Raw genomic sequence first — 22486 nt, forward strand, 5'->3', positions numbered from 1 at the left:
TATCTTAAATAGAAATACTCAATATCCTCAGTAGAAAGGTCCATATAATACGTAAGATTTATTTAAACTTTTTCAGGTTAAACTCACCTTCTGCCTTTTTAAAATATCAATTAATTTTAATTGTTTCTTGAACCCTATCATTAGTTCTCCTTTTTGTTTTTCTAGCTTCTTGTTTTCTGCTTTTAACATTTCAATTTTTTTGTGTTCTTCATTTGCTATATCCTGCAAAAGGGAAAAAAAATTCTCATGCATTCTTTGTAGTATTTTAATGTAAAACATCGCATCAGCAATAAAAACTATTTAGTTTTTGTATTATAAATTACTACAACTTTGATAACTTAATGATGTTCACACCTCTAGCATGTTAAGAACCGCCTTAAAATAACTCAGTTCTTATTTCAGTAATGCCAAAATAGCTTATATTGGAAGGTGTGATGAATAGTCAGTAGTAAGCAGAAACTGGAAGCATACTGGTGGAGATCCACATGAGCACTTTTCAGTTCATGGGTTCACAGGGGATAAACCTAAAGCAAAAAGTACCAGTCTTACTAGGCTGAGGAATTAGACATCAGGGCTGCCACGGGGGTAGAAATTTCCAGGTAGGAAATCCCTCAAAATTTGCAGACATAGTTCCTGCAAATCCTTGGCAGACACCTAAGAAATCCGTGCAGGGTGAGCGTCCTGGGAGCCCAGGAAAGTCAACAGCTGCGGTCTGAAGAGCTGAGCAGAGAATCTAGCCACTGCCCATGACAACGAAGAGTTTGTAATCGTGTTAAAAATTAATTGGATGAGCTATGCAGCAATTTGAACAATGGAGAGAAAGGGCTGGTAAACTTTAAGGGAGATTAGCGTAAGTTATTAAGTACAGAAAGATCTTGTACTTGGAAAAATAGTCTTTCATGCAAAAGGGAAATGATACCAGAAGGAAATATGAATCTATATATGCACACACATAAAAAAGAAAAGTATCAGAAATAGTAACATGTGGTAAACATCAGTATTTTTTCTTTAAAACAATCTCTTTAAAAGATAATTGAGAGTAGCTTAGATTTTGTTGCCAAGATGACAGAGTAGAAAGACTGAGCTCACCTCCTCCCATGGGCACACCAAAATTAGTTATTTACAGAGAACAAATACTGATCAGAAAGACTGGAATCCAAACTAAAGATGTAAAGAAGGAACCACAAAAGACAGGTAGAAGAACCAGAGCTATGGTATCTTCAAGACCGACACTCCCAGGTGGGCAGCCCACAAACAGAAGGACAATTACAACTGCGGAGATTCTCCCCAAGGAGCAAGGGGCCTAAGCCCCCCCTGAGCCCTGCACTGGGAAGACAAGCTCCCACAGCATTTGGCTTTGAAGGTCAGTGGGGCTTACTGTCGGGAGACCCAGAGGGCTGTGGGAAATAGAGACTCCACTCTTAAAGGGCATGCACGAAATCACATGTGCTCCAGGACCCAGGGAATTTCTGAAAGGAACCTCAGTCAGACCCACCAAGGGACAAGAGGCAACCGAAGCTTATCCTGAGGCTGTAGACATTGGAAGCAGCCACTTTAGGGAACCCATTCTACCCCATGGACATGGTGTTGCAAGCACCATTGCGGCCTCTAGCTTATAATTAGCGCCAGGACACTGCCCCACCCACAAGCATGTCAGCACCAGCCCGAGAAGCCTCAGGCTAAGCAACTAGCCGGGTGGGGACAAAGCCCCACCTGCCATCAGCAGGCAGATTACCCTTCAGACCCTCTGAGCCTGCAGCCACCGTGGAACACTGCCCTTCCCACCTGAGGGCCCAGGACCCTGCTCCACTCACAAGTGCACAGGCCCCTGCAGCCAGAGACCTTGGGACCCAGCCCCACCCACCAGAGGGCTGACCCCAGCCTAGGACCACCTCAGCCCTGCAGTCCCAGGGCAGGATCCAGCCCACTCACCAGCACTGGGGACCGCCCCCCTGGCCCCAGCCCCACTTACCAGTAGCCCAACACAAACTTCGGGACACCCTGGATTCTACATCCAGCTGTGTCAGGAGCTGGCCTTGCCCACCAGCAAACCAAAATCAGTTCTAGGACTCCTGGGCCCCGCAGCCAGAGATCCCAGGACCTAGCTCCACTCCCCAGGAGACAGAACCAGCCCCAGAATTCCCTGGGCCTGGTTCAGCCCACCAGCAGGCCAACAGTAGTCCTGAGACACTTTGGAGCCCTCAGCCAACTGCCCTGGGATCCAGTTCCACCCACCAGCAGGCCGACACAAGCTTCACAATACCCTGTACTTGGAGCTGTCTGTCAGGAACTGATCTCACCAGCAGGCCAAAACCAGCTCTGGGACTCTTGGGCCCTGTAGCCAGAGACCACAGGACCTGGCTCTGCCTGCCAGTGGACTGTCACTAAGCCCAGGATTCCCTGAGCCCCAACCCCACCCACCACTGGGCAGACACCAGCCCCAGGATCACCCACAGTACTGGAGCCTGCCATGCCAGGACCCAGCCCATTTACCAGAAGGCTGACAGCAGCAATGACACACTGCCAGCGGGGAGAGGGAAGGGGGGGGTGGGTAGGGCACGGAGGAGCAGGGGATTTAGATGTATGAGCTACTATGTATAAAATAAATATGCTACAGAGTTACACTGTACAGAACAGAGAATATAGCCAATATTTTATAGTAACCTTAAATGGAGCATAATCTATAACAATTTTGAATCACCTGAAACTAATACTGTCAATCAACTGTAGCTCAAAAAATATATATTAAAATGATAATAGAGTGATGTCAGCAAGATGGCAGATTAGGAAACTTGAGTCGCTTGTTCTCCCAAGAAACATCCATGGAAACACTGATGTACAATATACAGACCAATGTAGCACTGTGAGGATTCTAAAACCAACTGAGCAGCAGCAGCAACCAATTAAACACATAACCAAGATAAAGCCATATTCAAAATGGTATGAAGTTTCATGGCACTTACCCTTTCCCCTCACCCTCTAGACCAAGTAGAAGGAAGCCCCAACCCGTGGCTTTTTCCTCAGGATGCAAATAAAAGAGTGGAACTTGCTTGTGGCATTCTGACTTGTCTTAGGTCTGCCTGAGTGGTTTATGTCTCACCTGACTCAGAGCACTGACGGAATGGTGGCATAGTTTAGATACCTGGCTGGAGGCTCCTGAAAGCAGGGGTGGGCACTGTTGCACGTGAGAACTGCAAGGGGTCTGCAGAACCATGGGAAACTAGTGTCAAGAGACTGTGGGCAGAGGAATAAAACACAATACCTAAAGCCCTGAGAAGCAGCAGGACTGAGACCCTTTGGGAATTAAGACACTTAAATGAGAGGCAAAAAAACTTTCAGGCATATAGAAAACAATGAACAAAATGGCAATAGGAAGTTCTTTCCTATCAGTTATAGCTTGAAATGTAAATAGACTAAACTCCCCCAAAATGTGAAAAATGGATTAAAAAACAAGGTCTAACTATATTTTGTCTACAAGAGACTCAATTTAGACCTAACGGCACACAGATTGAAAATGATGGAATGGAAAACGAACCTCTGAAAACAGTAACCGAAAGAGAATAGGGGTGGCTATAATGTCAGACAAAATAGACTTTAACTTAAAACAGTTACAAGATACAAAGAAGGACATTACAAGGGTGAATTCACCATAAGCTATGGCAATTATAAATATACATATGCACCAAACATCAGAACTACTAAATATATGACAGGAACATTGACAGAATTAGTGGGAAAAATAGATAACTCTACAATAATAGTAGGAGACTTCAATACCCCACTTTCAATAAAGAATATAGACAGAAGAACTACCAGACAGAAGATAAGGGACAAGTACTTGAACAACATTATAGACCAACTAGACCCAGCAGGCATACAGAACATTCCACCCAACAGCGTAACAGTGCACATGGACCCACCTCCAGAACAGATCATGTGTTAGGCCACAAACAAGTCTTAGTAAATTTAAAAACAGTGAAGTCATGCAAGGCATCTTTTCTGTTCACAGGGGAATGAAACTAGAAATCAGTAGCATTAGGAAAATCCAAAAATAGGTGGAAATTGAACAACATACTCAAACAACCAATGAGTTAAAGAAGAAATCACAAGAGAAATCAAAATATCTTTGGACAAATGATAATGAAAACACAACATACCCAAATTTAAGGGATGCAATGAAAGCAGTTTTAAAGAGGAAATTTACAGCTGTAAATATTTACATAAAAATAGATCTAAAATCAACAACTTAACTTTACAACTTACAGAATTAGAGAAAAAGACTAAACCCAAAGCTGAAAATAGACAATAAAGATTAGAGCAGAGTCAGTGAAATAAAGGATAGAAAACCAGTAGAGAAAAATTAGTGAAACCAAGAGTTGGTTCTTTGAAAAGATCAACAAAATTGACAGAATTTTACCTAGACTAAGAATAAAAGAGAGAAGAGTCAAATATCTATTATCAGGAATGAAAGGGGACATTACAACTGATTTTACAGAAATAAAATTGTAAGTAGAAGAGGAGGCATTACAAGTTCATAAGAGAGTATCATGATAAATTGTACACCAAAAGTTGGATAACCTGGATGAAATGGATAAATTCCTAGAAACTCAACCTACCAAACCAAATAATGAAGAAACAGGAAAATCTGAATAGACCTGTAACTAGTAGGGACTGAAGGAATAATCAAAAATCTCCCAACAAAGAAAAGCCACGGACCAGATGGCTTCACCCGTGAGTTCTACCAAACATTTAAAGAAAAATTAATACCAATCATCCTCAAGTTCCTCCCCCTAAAATGAAAAGGACAGAACACTTCAGTCTATGAGGCCAGTAGTAATTTGATACGAAAGCCAGACAAAGACACTGCAGGAAACTACAAACCAATATCCCCGAGAAATACTGATGTGAAAATCCTCAACAAAATAATAGCAAACCGAATTCCACAACACGTAGGAAGGATTATACCCAATGGCCAAGTGGGATTTATTTGTGCAATGCCAAGGATGAACATGAAAACCTGTCATTTTAACACCCCACATTAACAGAATGAAGGGGAAAAAAACAACACTCACATGATCCTCTCAATTGATGCACAAAAAGCATTTGACAAGATTCAACACTTAAACATGATAAAAACACCAAACAAGGAACAGAAGGATTCTACTTCAATTCAAGATTCATGATAAAAGCCATCTATGAAAAGCCCACAGCTAACATCAAACTCAATGGTAAAAGACTGAAAGCTTTCCCTCTATAATCGGGAACAAGACAAGGATGCTCATTTTTGTCACTTCTATCCAACTTAGTACTGGAAAGTTCTGGTCAGAGCAGCTAGGGAAGAAAAATAAAAGGCATCCAAATCAAGATTATCTCTTCACTGATGACATTATCTTGTATGTAGAAAACCCTGTAGATTCCACTAGAAAACCATCAGGATAAATTAATTTGGCAAAGTTGCAGAATATGGAATCAACACACAACAAACCCAGCTGTGTGTCTATGTACTACTAATGAACATTCCTAAAGAGAAGTGAACAATTACACATATAATACTATAAAGAAGAATAAAGTACTTAGGAATAAAAGTATCCAAGGAGGTAAAATGCTTTTACAATGAAAACTTCAAAACACTGCCAAAAGTATTTAAAGACAAAAGAATAGAAGAATATTCTGTGGTCATGAATTGGAAGACTTAACATTATTAAGATGTCAGTACTATTCAAAGAGATCTATAGATTCAGTATGATCCTTATCAAAATCCCAATGGCATTTTTACAGAAATAGATACATCCTAATATTTATATGGAATCTCAAGGGAACACAAATAGCCAATCTTGAAAATGAAGAACAAAAGTTGAAGCTCTCACACTTCCTGTTTCAAAACTTACTACAAATGTATAGTAATGAAAACAGTGTAATACTGACATAAAGGAACATACATACACCCATGGAATAGATCCAAAATAAATCCTTGCATATAAAGTCTAATGATTTTTGACAAGGATGCCAAGGCCATTCACTAGGAAAAGATGGCCTCTTTAACAAATTGAGCTGGGAAACTAGGTGTCTCCTTGGCATAAGAATGAAGCTGTACTCATATTTCATATTATATACAAAAATTAACTCAAATTTAGTCAAAGACCTAAATATAAACCCTAAAACTATAAACCTATTAGAAAAATAGAGCGGAAATGGTCGTGACACTGGATTTGGTTGTTAATTCTTAGATATGAAACTAAAAGCACAGGCCAACAAAAGAAAGAAACAGACAAACTGGACTACATCAAAGGACACAATCAATACAGAAAAAGCAATCTACAGAAAATATGTGCAAATCATGTATATGACAAAGAATTAATGTCTAGAATATAAAAATAACAGTGTGACAGTGCTGTTATAATAATACAGAAAATAACAGGTGTTGGCAAGGATATGGAAAAATTGGAACCCTTGTGCACTGTTGCTGGGGATATAAAATGGTGCAGATACTATGGAAAACAGTATGGTGGTTCCTCAAAACATTAGAAACATAATTACCATATGATCTAGCAATTCCACATCTAGGTGAATGTCCAAATTGAAAGCATAGTCTTTAAGAGAGATCTGTACACCCACGTTCATAGCAGCACTATTCACAATAGCCAAAAGGGGGAAGCAACCCAGGTTGCTTTATCCAATGAATGGATAAACAAAATCTGTTATCTACATACAATGCAGTATTATTCAGCCTTAAAAAGAAATGAACTTCTGACACATGCTCCAACATGGAAGAACCTTGAGGACATTATGCTAAGTGAAATAAGCCAGTCACAAAAAAGACAAATAGTATATGATTCCCCTTTTACTAGGTACCTAGAGTAGTCAAAATCATAGAGATAGAAAGTAGAATAGCGGCTGCCAGGGGTCAGGGAGAGGGGGATGGGAATTATTTTTAATGGACATAGGTTTGCAGTTTCTGCAAGATGAAAAAATAATTCTGAAATTTGTTTACACAACAGTGTGAATGTGTGTAATACTGCTGAACTGTACACTTCAAAAAATTAGGGTTAATTTTATATGTCATATACAGGATTTTTAATTAAGAAAGTTCATTAACTTTTTTTTTTCACATGAACATACATATATTTGTTTTCATACTCTTTTTCACCATAAGTTACTGCAAGATACTGAATATAGTTCCCTGTGCTATACAGCATGAACTTGTTTATCTATTCTATATATAAATTACTTAGTATCTTCAAATCTCTGACTCCCAATTTATCCCTTCCCACCTGCCCTCCCGCTAGGATAACCACAAGGTTGTTCCCTATGTCTGAGAGTCTGTTTCTGTTTTGGAAATAAGTTTTTTTTTTAAGAGTCCACATATAAGTGGTATCATATGGTATTTTTCTTTCTCTTGCTGGCTTATTTCACTTAGAATGACAATCTCCAGGTCCATCCATGTTGCTGCTAATGTAATTATTATTTTTTATGGCTGAGTAGTAGTCCACTGTGTTAATATACCACAACTTCTTTAATCACTCATCTGTCGATAGACATTTAGGTTGTTTCCATGTCTGGGCCAGACTTCAGACAATAATATAAAGCTAAAATAATCAAAACAGCATGTTATTGGTATAAAAATGACATATGGACCAATGGGACCAATGGAATAGAATAGTCCAGAAATAAACCCACAAACTTTTGGTCAATTAATTTTCAACAAAGGAGGCAAGAACATACAGTGGAGATAAGACAGTCTCTTTAGCAAGCGGTGACGGGAAAACTGGACAGCTGCATGTAAATCAATGAAGTTAGAACACTCCCTCACACCATACACAAAAATAAACTCAAAATGGCTTAAAGACTTAAACATAAGACAAGACACATATAAAACTTTTAGAAGAAAACATAGGCAAAACATTACCTGACATAAATTTCAGCAATGTTCTCCTAGGGCAGTCTACATAGGCAACAGAAATAAAAACAAAAATAAACAAATGGGACCTACTTAAACCTATAAGCTTTTGCACAGCAAAGGAAACCATAAGCAAATATAAACAGCTCATACAACTTAATAAGAGAGAAACAAACAACCCAATCCAAAAATGGGCAGAGAACCTAAACATGCAATTTTCCAATGAAGATATATAAATGGCCAATAGGCACATGAAAAAATGCTCAATATCGCTAATTATCAGGGAAATGCAAATCAAAGCTACAGTGAGGTGTCACTTCACACCAGTCAGAATGGCCATCATTTAAAAGTCCATAAACAATAAATGCTGGAGAGGGTGTGGAGAAAAGGGAACCCTCCTACACTGTGGATGGGAATGCTGTTTGGTGCAGCCGTTAGGGAAAACAGTATGGAGATCCCTCAAAAGGCTGAAATGGACTTACCATATGATCCTGCAATCCCACTCTTGGGCGTATATCCAGAGGGAACCCTAATTCAAAAAGATACATGCACCCCAATGTTCCTAGAAGCACTACTTATGAAAGCTTATCACTAAAGCAAAATTTAACAATATAGTGTGGAATTTTAGTGTAAGTAAAATGTGTATGAAAACAGTAGCAAAAAGGGCAGGAGAGAAGTATACCACTGAAAAGGTCTTACATTATTCATAAAATGCTGTTACTTGAAGGTAGACAATGATAAGTTAAAGGTGTATCTGATAAATTAGAAACTGTACACAAAAAGTGGAGATATGAGACAAAATGAAATGTTTAAAAAATATTCAGGAGAAAAACAATGGGAAAGAATGAACATATGTGAATAAAAGAAATAGCTAGTTAATAGAATCAGACCCAACCATTATTAATAATCACATTAAATGAAATGGTCTAAACCTCCTAAATAGTCAGAGACTGTCAGATTGGATTAAACAACAGGTAAACTCAACTATATGCTGCCTACGAGAAGATACAAATAAGTTACAAATAAAAGGATGGAAAAGACAAGCTAATGTCAACACTAATTAAAAAAAATTACATGATTTCAAGATTTATTATAAAGGTGTAATAATCTAGACTGCATTATTAACATGAAAACAGAAATACAGCTCAATGGAACAGACTATGTGGAACTTTTTTAGCTTTTGCTTGTCTGTAAAAACTCCTTTTCTCTCCTTCAAATCTGACTGATAGCCTTGTTGGGTAGAGCATTCCTGGCTCCAGGTTTTTTTATTTCCTCACTTTAAATATACTGCACCACTCCCCAATGGCCTGCAGAGTTTCTGCTGAAAGTCTTATGGGAGAGCTCCCTTATATGGACCTAGTTGCTTTCCCCTGTGCTCTTAATATTCTCTCTTTAATTTTTGCCATTTCAATATAATATATCTTGGTATGGATCCCTTTGGGTTGATCTTGTTTGGGTTTCTCTGTTCTTCCTGGACCTGGATGTCTGTTTCCTTTCCTACGTTGGGTATGTTTTTAGTTACAAGTGCTTCAATAAGGTTCTCTGCCTCTGTCTCTCTTCTACTTCTGGGACCACTATAATGTGAACATTAGTATGTCTGATGTTTACAAGAAATCTCTTAAACTGTCTTCATTTTTTAAAAATTCTTTTTCCTTTTTCTCTATTCAACTTCGATGATTTCCACTACTCTCTCTTCTGGGTCACTGATCCATTTCTCTGTATTATCCAATTTAGTGATTCCTTCTAGTGGTTTTTTTTTTTTTTTTTTTTTTCAGTTACTGCATTTTTTCAGCTCTGTTGGTTCTTTATATTTTCTAACTCCTTTTTAAAATTCTCACTGTGTTCACCCATTCTTCTAGCACACTGAGCATCTTTATGGTCATTACCATGAACATTTTATTGGGTAGATTGCTTATCTCCAGAGTTGTCAGAATGTGTTCAACTTAAGAAATCAACTTAAAATAATTTTCTATATATGTTGCTAATATAAACCTTATGGTTACCACAAAACAAAAATCTATAATAGATGCACAAAAAAGATAAAGGAATCCAATATAATGTTAAGTCATCAAATTACAAATGAAGAGAGAAAAAAAAGGAGCAAAAAAGAACAAAGACAATCCCAAAACAGTTAACAAAATAGCAGTAAGTACAGACCTATCAATAATTACTTTAAATGTAAATGTACTAAATGTTCCTATCAGAAAACATAGAGTGGCTGAATGGATACAAAACCAAGACCCATATATATGCTGCCTACAAAGAGATTCACTTTAGATCTGAAGACACACTGACTGAAAGTGAGGGGATGGAAAAACAAAGTCGGGAACAAGAGACAAAGAAGGACATTACATAATGATAAAGGGATCAATACAAAAGAATATACAAGACTTGTAAATATTTATGCACACAAAGTGGAGAACCTAGATGCAGATAGCAAATATTACCAAATATAAACAAAGATATTGACAGTAACAGAATAATAGTAGGTGGCTTTAACACCCCACTTACGTCAATGGACAGATCATCCAGACATAAAATCAATAAGGAGACGTGGGCCTTAAAGAACACATTAGATCAGATGAACTTAGCAGATATATAGAACATCCTAACCAAAAGCCACAAAATACACATTCTTTTCAAGTGCACATAAAACATTCTCCAGGACAGATTGTACACTAGGCCACAAAACAAGTCTTAACAAATTTAAAAGACTGAAATAATACCAAGTGTCTGACCACAATGCTATGAAACTGGAAATCAACTATAAAAAAAAAAAATGTAAAGGCTAAACAATATGCTACTAAACATCCAATGGGTCACTGAAGAAATCAAAGAGGAAATTAAAAAATACATGGAGACAATATAAGTGAAAATACAATGATCCAGAATCTGTGGGATGCAGCAAAAGCAGTTCCAAGAGGGAGGTTTACAGTGATACAAGCCCACATCAGGAAACAAAAAAAACCCTAATCTTACATCTAAAGGAATTAGGAAGAAGAACAAACAAAACCTAAAGTATGGAGAAGGAAAGACGGAAGGAGGGAGGCAAAGAAGGGAGGGATGGAGGAGAATGGGTTCAAATAAACAAAATGAGAGATGAAAAGAAGTTACAATTGACACCACAGAAATACAAAGGACAAAAGGAGATTACTCTGCTTAGTGATATACCAATAATAGACAATCTATAAAAAAAATGGATAAATTCCTAGAAATGTACACTCTCCCAAGACTGAATCAGGAAGAAATATAAAATATGAATAGACCTCCAATTATCAGTAATGAACTCAGATCAGTAATAAAAAAATACTCCCAATAAAACAAGAGACCAGGACCAGATGGCTTCACAAATGAATTATACTAAACATTTAAAGAGTTAATGCCTATCCTTCTCAAACTACTCCACAAAACTGAAGGGAAAAGAATGCTTCCAAATTCACTCTTTGAGGCCAGCATCACCCCAATATCAAAACCAGATAGATACCACAAAAATAAGAAAATTACAGGCCAGTATCACCGGTGAACATAGATACAAAAATACTCAACAAAATATAAGCTCACTGAATTCAACAATACATTAAAAGGATCATACACCATGATCAAGTGGGATTTATCCCAGTAAGGCAAAAATGTTTCATTATCTGCAAATCAATATAATACATCATGTTAAGAATGAAAGAAAAGATGATCACATGATCATCTCAACACAGAAAAAGCATTTGACAAAATTCAACATCCATTCATGATAAAAACTCTTTTTTTGGAAAATTTAGCTCTAATTTTAGTAGCATTATCTTCATATAAATAATCAGCAGGTGATTTAAAAAGCAGGTTTTTGAAGCGTAATTTTTTACTATAATTTAAGGAAGCACTCAAGACATAGCACATCAAGAATTTTATCCTTCCAATATTCTCAGAGATAAAAAAAAAGAAATGACAGGCAATTTATGATAAAAACTCTTAATATACTAAGTTCAGAGAAGGAAAGTATCTCAATAAAAAAAAAGGCCCTATATGACAAGCCCACAGCTAAAATTATACTCAATGGTGAAACACTGAAAACTTTCCAAGGTCAGGAACAAGACAAATGCCCACTCTCACCACTCCTACTTAATGTAATACTAGAATTCCTAGCTAGAGAAATCAAGCAAAAAAAAAAAAAAAAAGTATCAGAACTGGAAAAGAGGAAATGAAACTATCTCTGTTTGCAGGTGATATGATTTTATATATAGAAAATCTTATAGAATCCACCAAAAAACCCATTAGATCTCATCAACAAGTTCAGTAAAGTTGCAGGATACAAAATTAACATTAAAAAACCGGGGAGTAGGATATAGCTCAGTGGTAGAATAATGTGTGCTTAGCATGCACAAGGACCTGGGTTCAATCCCCAGAACCTCCACTAACAACAACAAAAAAATTAGTAGTTTGTATACAATAATAACAAATTATCTGAAAAAGAAATACAATCCAATTTATAATTACATCAAGAAAAAATACTTAGAAATGAATTTAACCAAGGACATAAAATATCTACACAATGGGAACTTTTAAGACACTGATGAAAGAAATCAAAGAAGGCACAAATAAATGGAAAGGTATCCTGTGTTCACGGATTGGAAGAATTAATATTTTTTAAACGTCAGTTCTACCAAGACCACCTACAGATTCAGTGCAATCCATAGCAAGATTCTAATGGCATTTTTTACAGAATTAGAAAAAAAAATCCTAAATTTATATGGAGTCACAAAAGGCCCCAGATAGCCAACCAAAGGAATCCTGAGAAAGAACAAAGTGGGAGGAATCATAGCTCCTGATTTCAAGCTACAGTATACTTATAGTAATCATAATAGTATGTTACTGGCATAAAATCAGAAACATAGACCAACAGAACAATCTAGAGCCTAGAGCATGTACAGTCAACTAATTTTTGACAAAGGAGCCAAGAATACTCAATGTGGAAAGGATAGTCTCTTCAGTAAATGGTACTGAGAAAAGTGGATATTCACATGTAAAAGAATGAAACTAGTCCTGAATTACACCACTCACAAAAATGAACTCATAATGGAATAGGAACTTAATATTTTAGAATAGAAGCCATAAAACTTCCAGAAGAAAACATGGGGAAAAGCTCCATGACTTGGGTTTTGCAATGATATATTTGGGTAGGATACCTAAATCACAGCATACAAAATGAAAAATTAAGAAGTGGAACTGCATCAAACTAAATAGCTTCTTCTGCACAGCAAAAGAAACAATCAACAAAACAAAAAGGCAACCTACAGAATGGGAAAAAATATTGCAAACCATATATCTGAAAAGGTTAATATCCAAACTGTATAAAGAATTCATACAACTCAACAACAACAAAAAACATCAAATTATCCAATTTAAAAAATGGGCAAAAGATGTGAATAGACAATTTTCTAGATACACAGGTACATGAAAAGGTGCTCAACATTACTAATCCTCCGGAAAATGCAAAATAGAACCACAATGAGCTATCGCCTCACAAGCGTTGGAATGGCTATCATCAAAAAAATAAGAGGTAACAAGTGATGGTGAGGATGTGGAGAAGGGAACACTTGTGCATTGTTGGTAGGATTATACATTGGTACAATCACTATGGAGAACACTTTGGAAATTCCTCAAAACATTAAAAATACAATTACCATATATCTAGCAATTCTACTTCTGGGAATATATCCAAAGGAAATGAAAACACTGTGTCAAAGAAATATCCGCACCCCAAAGTTCACAGCGACATTGTTTACAATAGTCAAGACATAGAAACAACCTAACTGTCCACTGACAGATGAATGGATAAAGAAGTTGTAGTATACATATACAATGGAATATTATTCAGTCATGAAAGAGAAGGAATCCTGCCATTTGCAACATCATGGATGAGCCTTGATGGTATTATGCTAAGTGAAATAAGTCAGAGAAAGACAAATACTATATATCTCACTTACATGTAGAATCAAAAACGGAAACAAAAACCCCACCAAACTCAGAAAAAGATAAGATTTGTCGTTACCAGAGGCAGGAGGTGATGGGAAGAAGTGGTCAAAATGTATAAACTTCCTGCTATGAGATAAAAAAGTACTAGGTATGTGTTATACAACTTGATTACTAGAGTCAACACTGCTGTATGGTATATCTGAAAGTTAAGAGAGGAGATCCTAAGAGTTCTCATCACCAGAGGAAAAAATATTTTTCCCTTTTTCTGTGTGTGTGTGTGTGTGTGTGATGGATATTAACTAAGTGCTGTATGTCAATTATATCTCACTAAAACTGTATGAAAGATGGCAAATAAGCATATGAACATGCTCAACATCACTAGTCATTAGGGAAATGCAAATAAAACCGTAATATGAGGCACCACTAGGCACCTATCAGAAGACCTAAAATGTAAAAAACTGACCATATTAAGTGTTGGTGAGGATATGGAACAGCTGAAACTCATACAGTGCCATTCAGAATGTAAGCTGGTAACAACCATTTTTAGAAAACAGTTTGGGAGTTGAACATACATGTAAAATACAATGCAGATAATTGACTGCTAGGTATTTATTCAAGAGAAATGAAAACATTTGCCCACACAAAGACACATGTTCATGGAGGCTTTATTTGTAATATCCAAAAATTGGAAACAACCCTAATAGCCATCATCAGGTGGTACAGTTTGGAATATTTATGTGTAAAATTATTAAAAATGAACTGCTATCATATGCAGTAACATGCAGGAATCTCAAATTATACTGAGTGAAAGAATTCCCATTTTTAAAAAGAATACAAAATTCTAGAAAATGTGAACAAGTTACCTGGAGATGGGGGTCAGGAGAAGGGCATGATTATAAAAGGGCACAACTAAACTCTGAGGGATGATCAACATTATCTCTATTGTGATTTTTTTCATAAGTATACATGTAGTCACTAATCATCAAAGTTTATATTTTAAATATGTCCAGGTTTATTACATGTCAATTATACCATGATAAATGTGAAAAAAGAAATAAAAATACATATACTTAAAGATATGCAAATTAAAAATTGCAATGAACAGCTAAAGTATCATTTTAAGGGAAACTGTAGTTTTTAAATGCCATGTTAGAAAAGGAGGTTGAAAATCAATGATCTAAGCCTTCAATTTAAGAAACTGAAAAAAGAGCAAATTAAAAAGCAAAGCAAGTAGACAAAACTATGTAATAAGGAGAATTCGGTGAAAACAGAAAACAGACAAAAGAGAAAATGAAACCAAAAGTTGAAAAAGATTAACTGATAACTGGTTAATAAGACTGATCGAGGAAAAAAACTGACAACATGGATGAATCTCAACACTATGCCTAGTGAGGGAAGCCAGTCAAAACCATTCTACGCAATTCCATTTATATGAAATTCATGAACAAGAATACCAGACTAGTGGTATCTCTAAGAGGAGGATGTAGTACTTGGAGAGGGAATACAGGGAATTTTCTGGAGGTAATGAAAATATTCTATATACTGAAAAACTAAATTCTATATACTGACTGAAGTGGTGGTTACACAAGTGTGTAAGAGCCCAAACTCACTGAATTACAGATGTAAAGTGCACATTTTATTGTCTGTAAAATCACTCAATTAAAAAAATCCAGCCAACTCTTTCACCCAGCTCCTCCAGCTCTATCCTCTAGCTAAGCTTCTTGGGAGAATTACACACATCCACTGTCTCCATTCCCTCACCTGCATTTGCTTTTTCATCCCCCTTGAATTTAGCTTCTTCCCTATCATTCTACCAAAACATATCTGTCCAAGGTCACTTCTGTGTTGTTATATCTAGCAAAGTTTTCTCAGCTCCCCAAGAACTTGACCTCTCAACACTGTTGATCACTCCTGAAATACTGGAATTCTTCTGGGCTCAGCTCTACACCCTTGCTTCTTTCCCCTCTCTCTCTATGCTATCTTCCCAGTGAACACTAATGGCTTCTGCTCTGTCTCTGCAGACCTCTCCCCTAGACCCTGACATCTCCCCAGCGATTTCTCTGAATATCTTCAAACTTTACCTGCTCCAGAACAACTCAATCTTCTTCCCCAAACCTATTCTATTCTTATTTCAGTGAATGGCACTGTCTAGTTCTAAAGACTAGAAGTCAAAATATCTTCCTTAAGCTTCCCTTCCTCACGATCTCTATCCAGTCCATCATTACGTCCTAGTGATTTTCTCTCCTAGAAGTATTTTTTGCTTTTGGGTTTCTTTCCATTTCTAAACTATCAGTTTAGTCAAAGCTACAGAATTAGCTCTCACTTACATTGCTACTCTTTTTTTTTTTAATTGAAGTATAGTTGCTGTATAATATTATGTAAGTTACAGGTGTACAATATAGTGAGTCATAATACATTGCTACATTTAAGCAGTCTATCTGTGTCCATTCTGGCCCCCTTCCAATTGATTCTCCACAAAGAAAGGAACACAACTGGCCTTCCAGGTTCCAAACCCATGGGTTCAATCTACTGTAGATGGAAACTATTCTGGGGAAAAACATTCTAGAAAGCTCCAAAAGGCAAAACTTGAAATTGCCATGTGTCAGCAACTATTTACATAGCATTTACACTGTATTAGGTAATACACGTTATCTAGAGATGATTTAAAGTACGGGAGGATGTGGGTATATTACATGCAAACATTACATCATTTTATATGAGAGACTTCAGCACCCACGGACACCAAAAGACCACTGTACTTTCCAGATGTGTATCTGATAATGCCATGTCTCCTGTCATCTTTTTTCAAAATAACCATGCAGTGGCTTTGCACTGCTCTTTAGATAAAATCTGTAACACTTAACACGGCCTAAAGGACCCAGATGGTTTGCCCACTACCTATGTTTGAAGCCTCACTTTGCAACACAACCTTCACACCCATCCCTGCCTTTCATTACCATGTCTTCTTTCCTGCCACAGAACCATTTTTTATATACCATTTCTTCTGTCCATAATCTCTCTCCTGGTACATGACTCCTATATGTTCTTCAAATCTTAGCTTAGAATTTTAAAAAATGGACTCACTGACCTGGTCACCTGCTCAAGGCACCATGTCCCCTCCTTCATGGCATTTATCACAACTGCAGCTTAATTTTGCTTGATGTATTGTCTAAGTAACATCCAAATTCTCCACTATAAGGCATATGATTACTAGGATCACATTTGTTTTTTATCCCCTTTATATCTCCAGCCTCTAGGAAACATCTCACAGGTACCCGGCAGGCCCTCATAAATACTTCTAAATAAATTAATGAAGAATTAGAAATTATGTTTCTAAATGAAATAACATGTACTTGGTGACAGATTTTAAATGGACTTCAAGCAGCCATCTAATCAAATGCCCAGGAAAACCATCACATGGTTGTCTTCATTGTTCCTCCCTTCAGTTATGTTCCAGGCACTGAGGCATAGCAGTGAATGAGACAGGGTTCCTGCATTCATGCAGCATCTGGTTTAAGTTGACTGACTTTGTATTTCAAAAGCTACTCTTACTTGTAAATCAATGAAGTTAGAACACTCTCTCACACCATACACAAAAATAAACTCAAAATGTCTTAAAGGTTTAAACATAAGACATCATAAATCTCCTAGAAGAGAACATAGGCAAAACATTCTCTGACATAAATGGCAGCAATGTTTTCTTAGGTCAGTCTACCAAGGCAACAGAAATAAAAGCAAAATTATACAAATAGCACCTAATTAAACTTACAAGCTTTTGCATAGCAAAGGAAATCATAAACAAAATGAAAAGACTACCTAATGATGTAACTGGTAAGATCTTGACTTTCAGAATATACAAACAGTTCATACAATTCAATAACAAAAAACCAAACAATCCAGTCAAAAAATGGGCAGAAGACCTAAACAGACATTTCACCAGTGAAGATATACAGGTGGTCAAAAGGCATATGAAAAGATGCTCCATATCACTAATTATCAGAGAAAGGTAAAAACTACAATGAGATATCACCTCACACCAATCAGAATGGCTATCAGTAAAAAGTCCACAACTAATAAATGCTGGAGAGGGTGTGGAGAAAAGGGGAATCTTCTACTGTTGGTGGGAATGTAATCTGGTGCAGCCACTATGGAAAACAGTGTGGACATTTATTAAAAATACAGTTACCATATGATCCAGCAGTCCTACTCCTTGGCATATATCCAGAGAAAACTCTCATTCAAAAAGACACATGCACCTCAGTGTTCACAGCAGCACTATTTACAAGAACTAAGACATGGAAGCAACCTAAATGTCCATTGAATAAAGAAGGTGGGTGTGTGTGTGTGTGCGTGCGTGCGCATACATAGAAACACGATGGAATACTACTCAGCCATAGAAAAGGATGAAATAATGCCATTTGCAGCACATGGATGGACCTATACATGATCATACTAAATGAAGTAAGTCAGAGACAGAAAGACAAATATATGATATCATTTATACATGGAATCTAAAAAAAAATGACACAAATGAACTTACAAACCAGAAACAGACTCACAGACATAGAAACAAATTTATGGTTATCAAAGGGGAAAGTAGGGGGGAGGGATAAATTAGGAGTTTGGTATTAGCAGATACTAACTACTATATACAAAATAGATAAACAACAAGGTCCTACTGAATAGCACTGGGAACTATATTCAATAGCTTGTAATAACCTATAGTGAAAAAAGAATATAAATATATATGTACATAACTGAATCACTGTTGTACACCAGAAACTAACACAACAACTATATAAATCTCAAGTATACTTCAATTTTAAAAAGTTACTCTTACTCTCAAGCCAGTTTATCTGTTTCCTAAGCTCTGTGCAGAATAAGTTTATCATTATTTTTTTTAAATAAATCTTTAACTTTGATGACTGTGAGGCAATCTTGTTCTATTTTATGGAAACCTTACTATTTTTTAAACATATAAACCTGAATAATTTTACCTGCCTATCTAACTTTAATAGTATGTCTAATCAGAATGGGAAGCAAGGTACAAAGAATTAAAATAGAAAAAAAATATGTAACTGCTCACAAAGGAAAAACATATACAGATTAGACTCTGAAGAAAATCTTATTGCCTATCTTGAGAACATCCCTCAAAGTTAGAGACAAGGCAAAATGATTAAAAACTCAAAAACCTAAGACATACACATATTTTTTCAGAAATATGAAGTTACATTTAAGAACTCTGATCTCAAAATGTCTACTTGACAGTAAATAGCAAGTAATATATACATAAACTGTTACACCACTGTGTTTAAATCAATCACCATAAATGCAGACCTGGGGTCAGAAGTCTGTCTTTACGTATCTAAGTTGTTTTTATAGCACTGATGGTTTTGAACTGAGTTGTTCACACAAGTCCTCATTACTTGAATTTGCAAAATGGCTGGCTAGAATAGGAGTCATCTGTTGTCATGGAAACATGTTTTTTCTTTCTACTTCTCTAATGTATGTGCTAAAATAAGACATCAAATCTGAAACCAGAATGAGAAAATCCTGACATATACATGATCATTCCATTTTAGTTTCTTCAAAATCCCTTTAGAATGTACCAAATTGGAAATAATACTCCAAAACATAATTATTAGCAAGTTTGACTCTTGTACTGATAGCTCTTAAATGTGAACACAGTCTAATCATACAGCTAGCAAAATCATCTGACAAGAAGATATATTAAAACTCTATGGTCACTGTAATATAGTTGCATTTGTTAAAAATGTTGGAGGACTTAACCAAGATCAGTTTAGTTCTATGTCCAAATTAACTGTAAACTAATTTAGTCTAAATTAATACCATCTCTGTATGTAATGAGGGGGCTCTTAAATTCATCATCCACAGCGTTGTTAAATAATTAAGTATTGCCCTAAGGGAGAGATTCCAATGGAGCATCACTTTCAGGTTGACACAAACCAAAAACTAACAGCCAATATTTACAGAGTGTACAAAAGGCTTTCACACACATTGGTATCTGAGCCTTCCTTTATTCGAAAGATATTTCAGGAACTGAGTGTTAATTCTATACCAATCACTGGCTAGATGCTAGGGATATGATAGTGATCCTCACAGTAACTCTGTAACAGTGGTGGTTATCTCAGAATCAGCAGCATCAGCATCACCTCAGAACCTGTTAAAACCACACACTCTCAGGTCTCACCCCAAATCTACTGAATCAGAAAGTCTGGGGGTGGGGCCCAGGAATCTGTTTTAATAAGCCCTCCAGTGATTCTGATAAATGCTCAAGTTTGAGACCCACTGCCCTGTAAGATAGTCCCTTGCATTATATATTAGCAAACTGAGGCTCAGAAAAGGGTGTTACAGACTTGAGATACAAGACTTTTTTCCACCACATACCCCATGGGCATACAATAAAGATTTGTTGGATAAAAAAATAAATGAATCCTCTAAAAAGTTGTGCCATCACCCAATCGTGGCAAAAGTACAAGCAATATAATCCTAATTTACTGAGAATGTACATAATGCTAATGAGTGTATTTCACCTGAAAAGAGAAACAGTCACCATAACATCAAGAAGTGTAATTTTAAAACTTTTACTTTTGAGTCTTACCTAAAAGAGAAAGTTACCAAAGGTGATCACTACCAAAACTTCAATTTTTCCATACCTTGTTATTTTGCCTTAATTTACTTAACTCCAGTTTATACTTTTCTGCTTCTTCCAGAGCTCGATTCAAGCGAACTTCCATGGCACTTTGACTAGTGGCAGCCTGTTTTTGCAGTCTTCTTTTATTTTCTAATTCCTGTACAGTAAAAGAGATACACAGAACATTTATAAACAGATCCTAAGACCCCTTTACTACTATTTTGCAACATTTTCCATTCCTATATTCCTTGCTTTCTGCCAAATTTTACATACACACACACACGGACAGAGGCTGAGCACTGAGTGACACAGATCTCAGGGAATTCTCACTCTGAATTGGCTATAGAAAAATACAGCCTTAAAGATGTAGTCACAAATTAGACTTTCAAATTACTTATTGTTTGAAAATTTCTATCCATCCCAAGATACAGTAACACATGTTTTTTATATTTATTTCATAAACAGTTCTTTATAACTATAGTTCTTCTCCTGGGAACCTCCCAAAACACCAATGTGAGACATAAATTCTCCCACAAATACTGTGTGTAAACCTGACAAAATCTATCATTTAAAAAAATCTGTTAAATATTTATTAATGCATTCTACATTAGCCATATAGGAAAATCCCAATTCTGGGGAAAAACAACAGATTTTATGGGTATTTTCCCTGTTCTGGGGTGGGTTTAGACCTGCATTTCTGCAAATATCCTAAGAGATGCTGCTGCAGAGAGTCTATAGGCCACACAGGAAGAAACATGTACAGGAAAACCTCCAAACTCCATCACAAGCTGGCACCATAATCTCAACTCCTGCCACAAATGTTACCTGCGGCTACGTGAGCAGTACTTGGTTGGATCTCTCCCAGACAGACATTATGCTTCTGGCCTCTGCCCCTTTGCTCATGCTCATCCTTCTGCCCTGACCTCTCCCTACCCCTCATTTTTACCTGGCTTGCACCTATCCATCCTTTAAGACTCAGCTAGGACTAACTCTGGTTTTACCTCCTGCCAGAAGCCTTCCCTATCTTCCTCACTATCCTCCCAGGTTGGATTAAGTGTCCTTTCTTCAAAGCTTCCCTAGCACCTTGATATACATATATCACAGTGCCTGCTTGTGTGGGACTGAAACTATCCACTGACTGCATTTCCCTCGCTGTACTGTCAGCTCCTGGGGGACAGGAACTACTTTCATTTCTACGTTCTGGCACTTCAGCAGCATATAAAAGGCATTAATGAGATGTTTACTAAAATTAATTTATTTTGTAATACTTAACTCACTCTTCTTTGCATCCCCTACAATGCCTAGTACAGAGCATTACACCAAAACAGATACTCAGTAAATATCGTGCAATTGAAATGATGCAGATAAAGATACAGTTGTCTGTTTTCTGCTTTAATAGTTTTTTCTCCTGGCTGTTATCACTATGTTTTATTTGAAAACTGATCTCCCTGGCTCTGAGTAATTAAGGGGAAAACAAAACAAAACAAAATACGTGCTGCTCTTTATGCAGGTTTCTAAACAAATCAAACTGTCTGGATACCATCTGCTCTCACCAGCCTTCTTCACAGCTTTGTGGGTGGTAGTGACACTGAGAGCGGCCTGATTTCTCTCACTGTTCACACGGAAAAGGCAGAGATTCTCATTAGCCACCAAGGCCACAGTTTTTGCTGCCTCATTTCAGCCTCTTCTCACAAGAATATGGAATTGCCCTTCTCTTTCTTGCTGATGACTCTGTAACCTACTTCAAAGAAAATTGAAAACCTCCCTTTACCATATGATGCCTCCCTACCCCCGAATCAATACTGCTCCACTTCTTGGGAAAAGCGAAAAAGAAAAAAGATAGACAGAAGAATAGTAAAGTACGAAATAAAGTCTTCCTAAATGAGTAAATCCACTAAGGAAAGGGGAAACCTTATCAAAAACTTGAAAACACTTCTGTTTTCAATCTTACTCAAGAATTTTTTTACAAA

At 36.7% G+C, this 22486-nt stretch overlaps 1 protein-coding gene across 4 annotated transcripts in view; it reads right to left on the reverse strand.

The window, feature by feature from the left end:
- The window catches only part of TEX9 (testis expressed 9), a 72138-nt gene that overhangs the window by 12050 nt on the left and 37602 nt on the right, over positions 1-22486 (reverse strand). For all 4 annotated transcript variants that reach the window (XM_064485572.1, XM_064485571.1, XM_010979578.3 and 1 more), the window contains 2 exons: positions 20539-20673; positions 88-222 (listed from right to left, as the gene is read on the reverse strand). In XM_064485572.1, the coding sequence (XP_064341642.1) occupies positions 88-222; positions 20539-20673 (270 nt within the window). The remainder of the gene's footprint in view (positions 1-87; positions 223-20538; positions 20674-22486) is intronic.

This window comes from Camelus dromedarius, chromosome 5 (assembly GCF_036321535.1).
Source record: "Camelus dromedarius isolate mCamDro1 chromosome 5, mCamDro1.pat, whole genome shotgun sequence".
NCBI classification, from domain to species: domain Eukaryota; kingdom Metazoa; phylum Chordata; class Mammalia; order Artiodactyla; family Camelidae; genus Camelus; species Camelus dromedarius.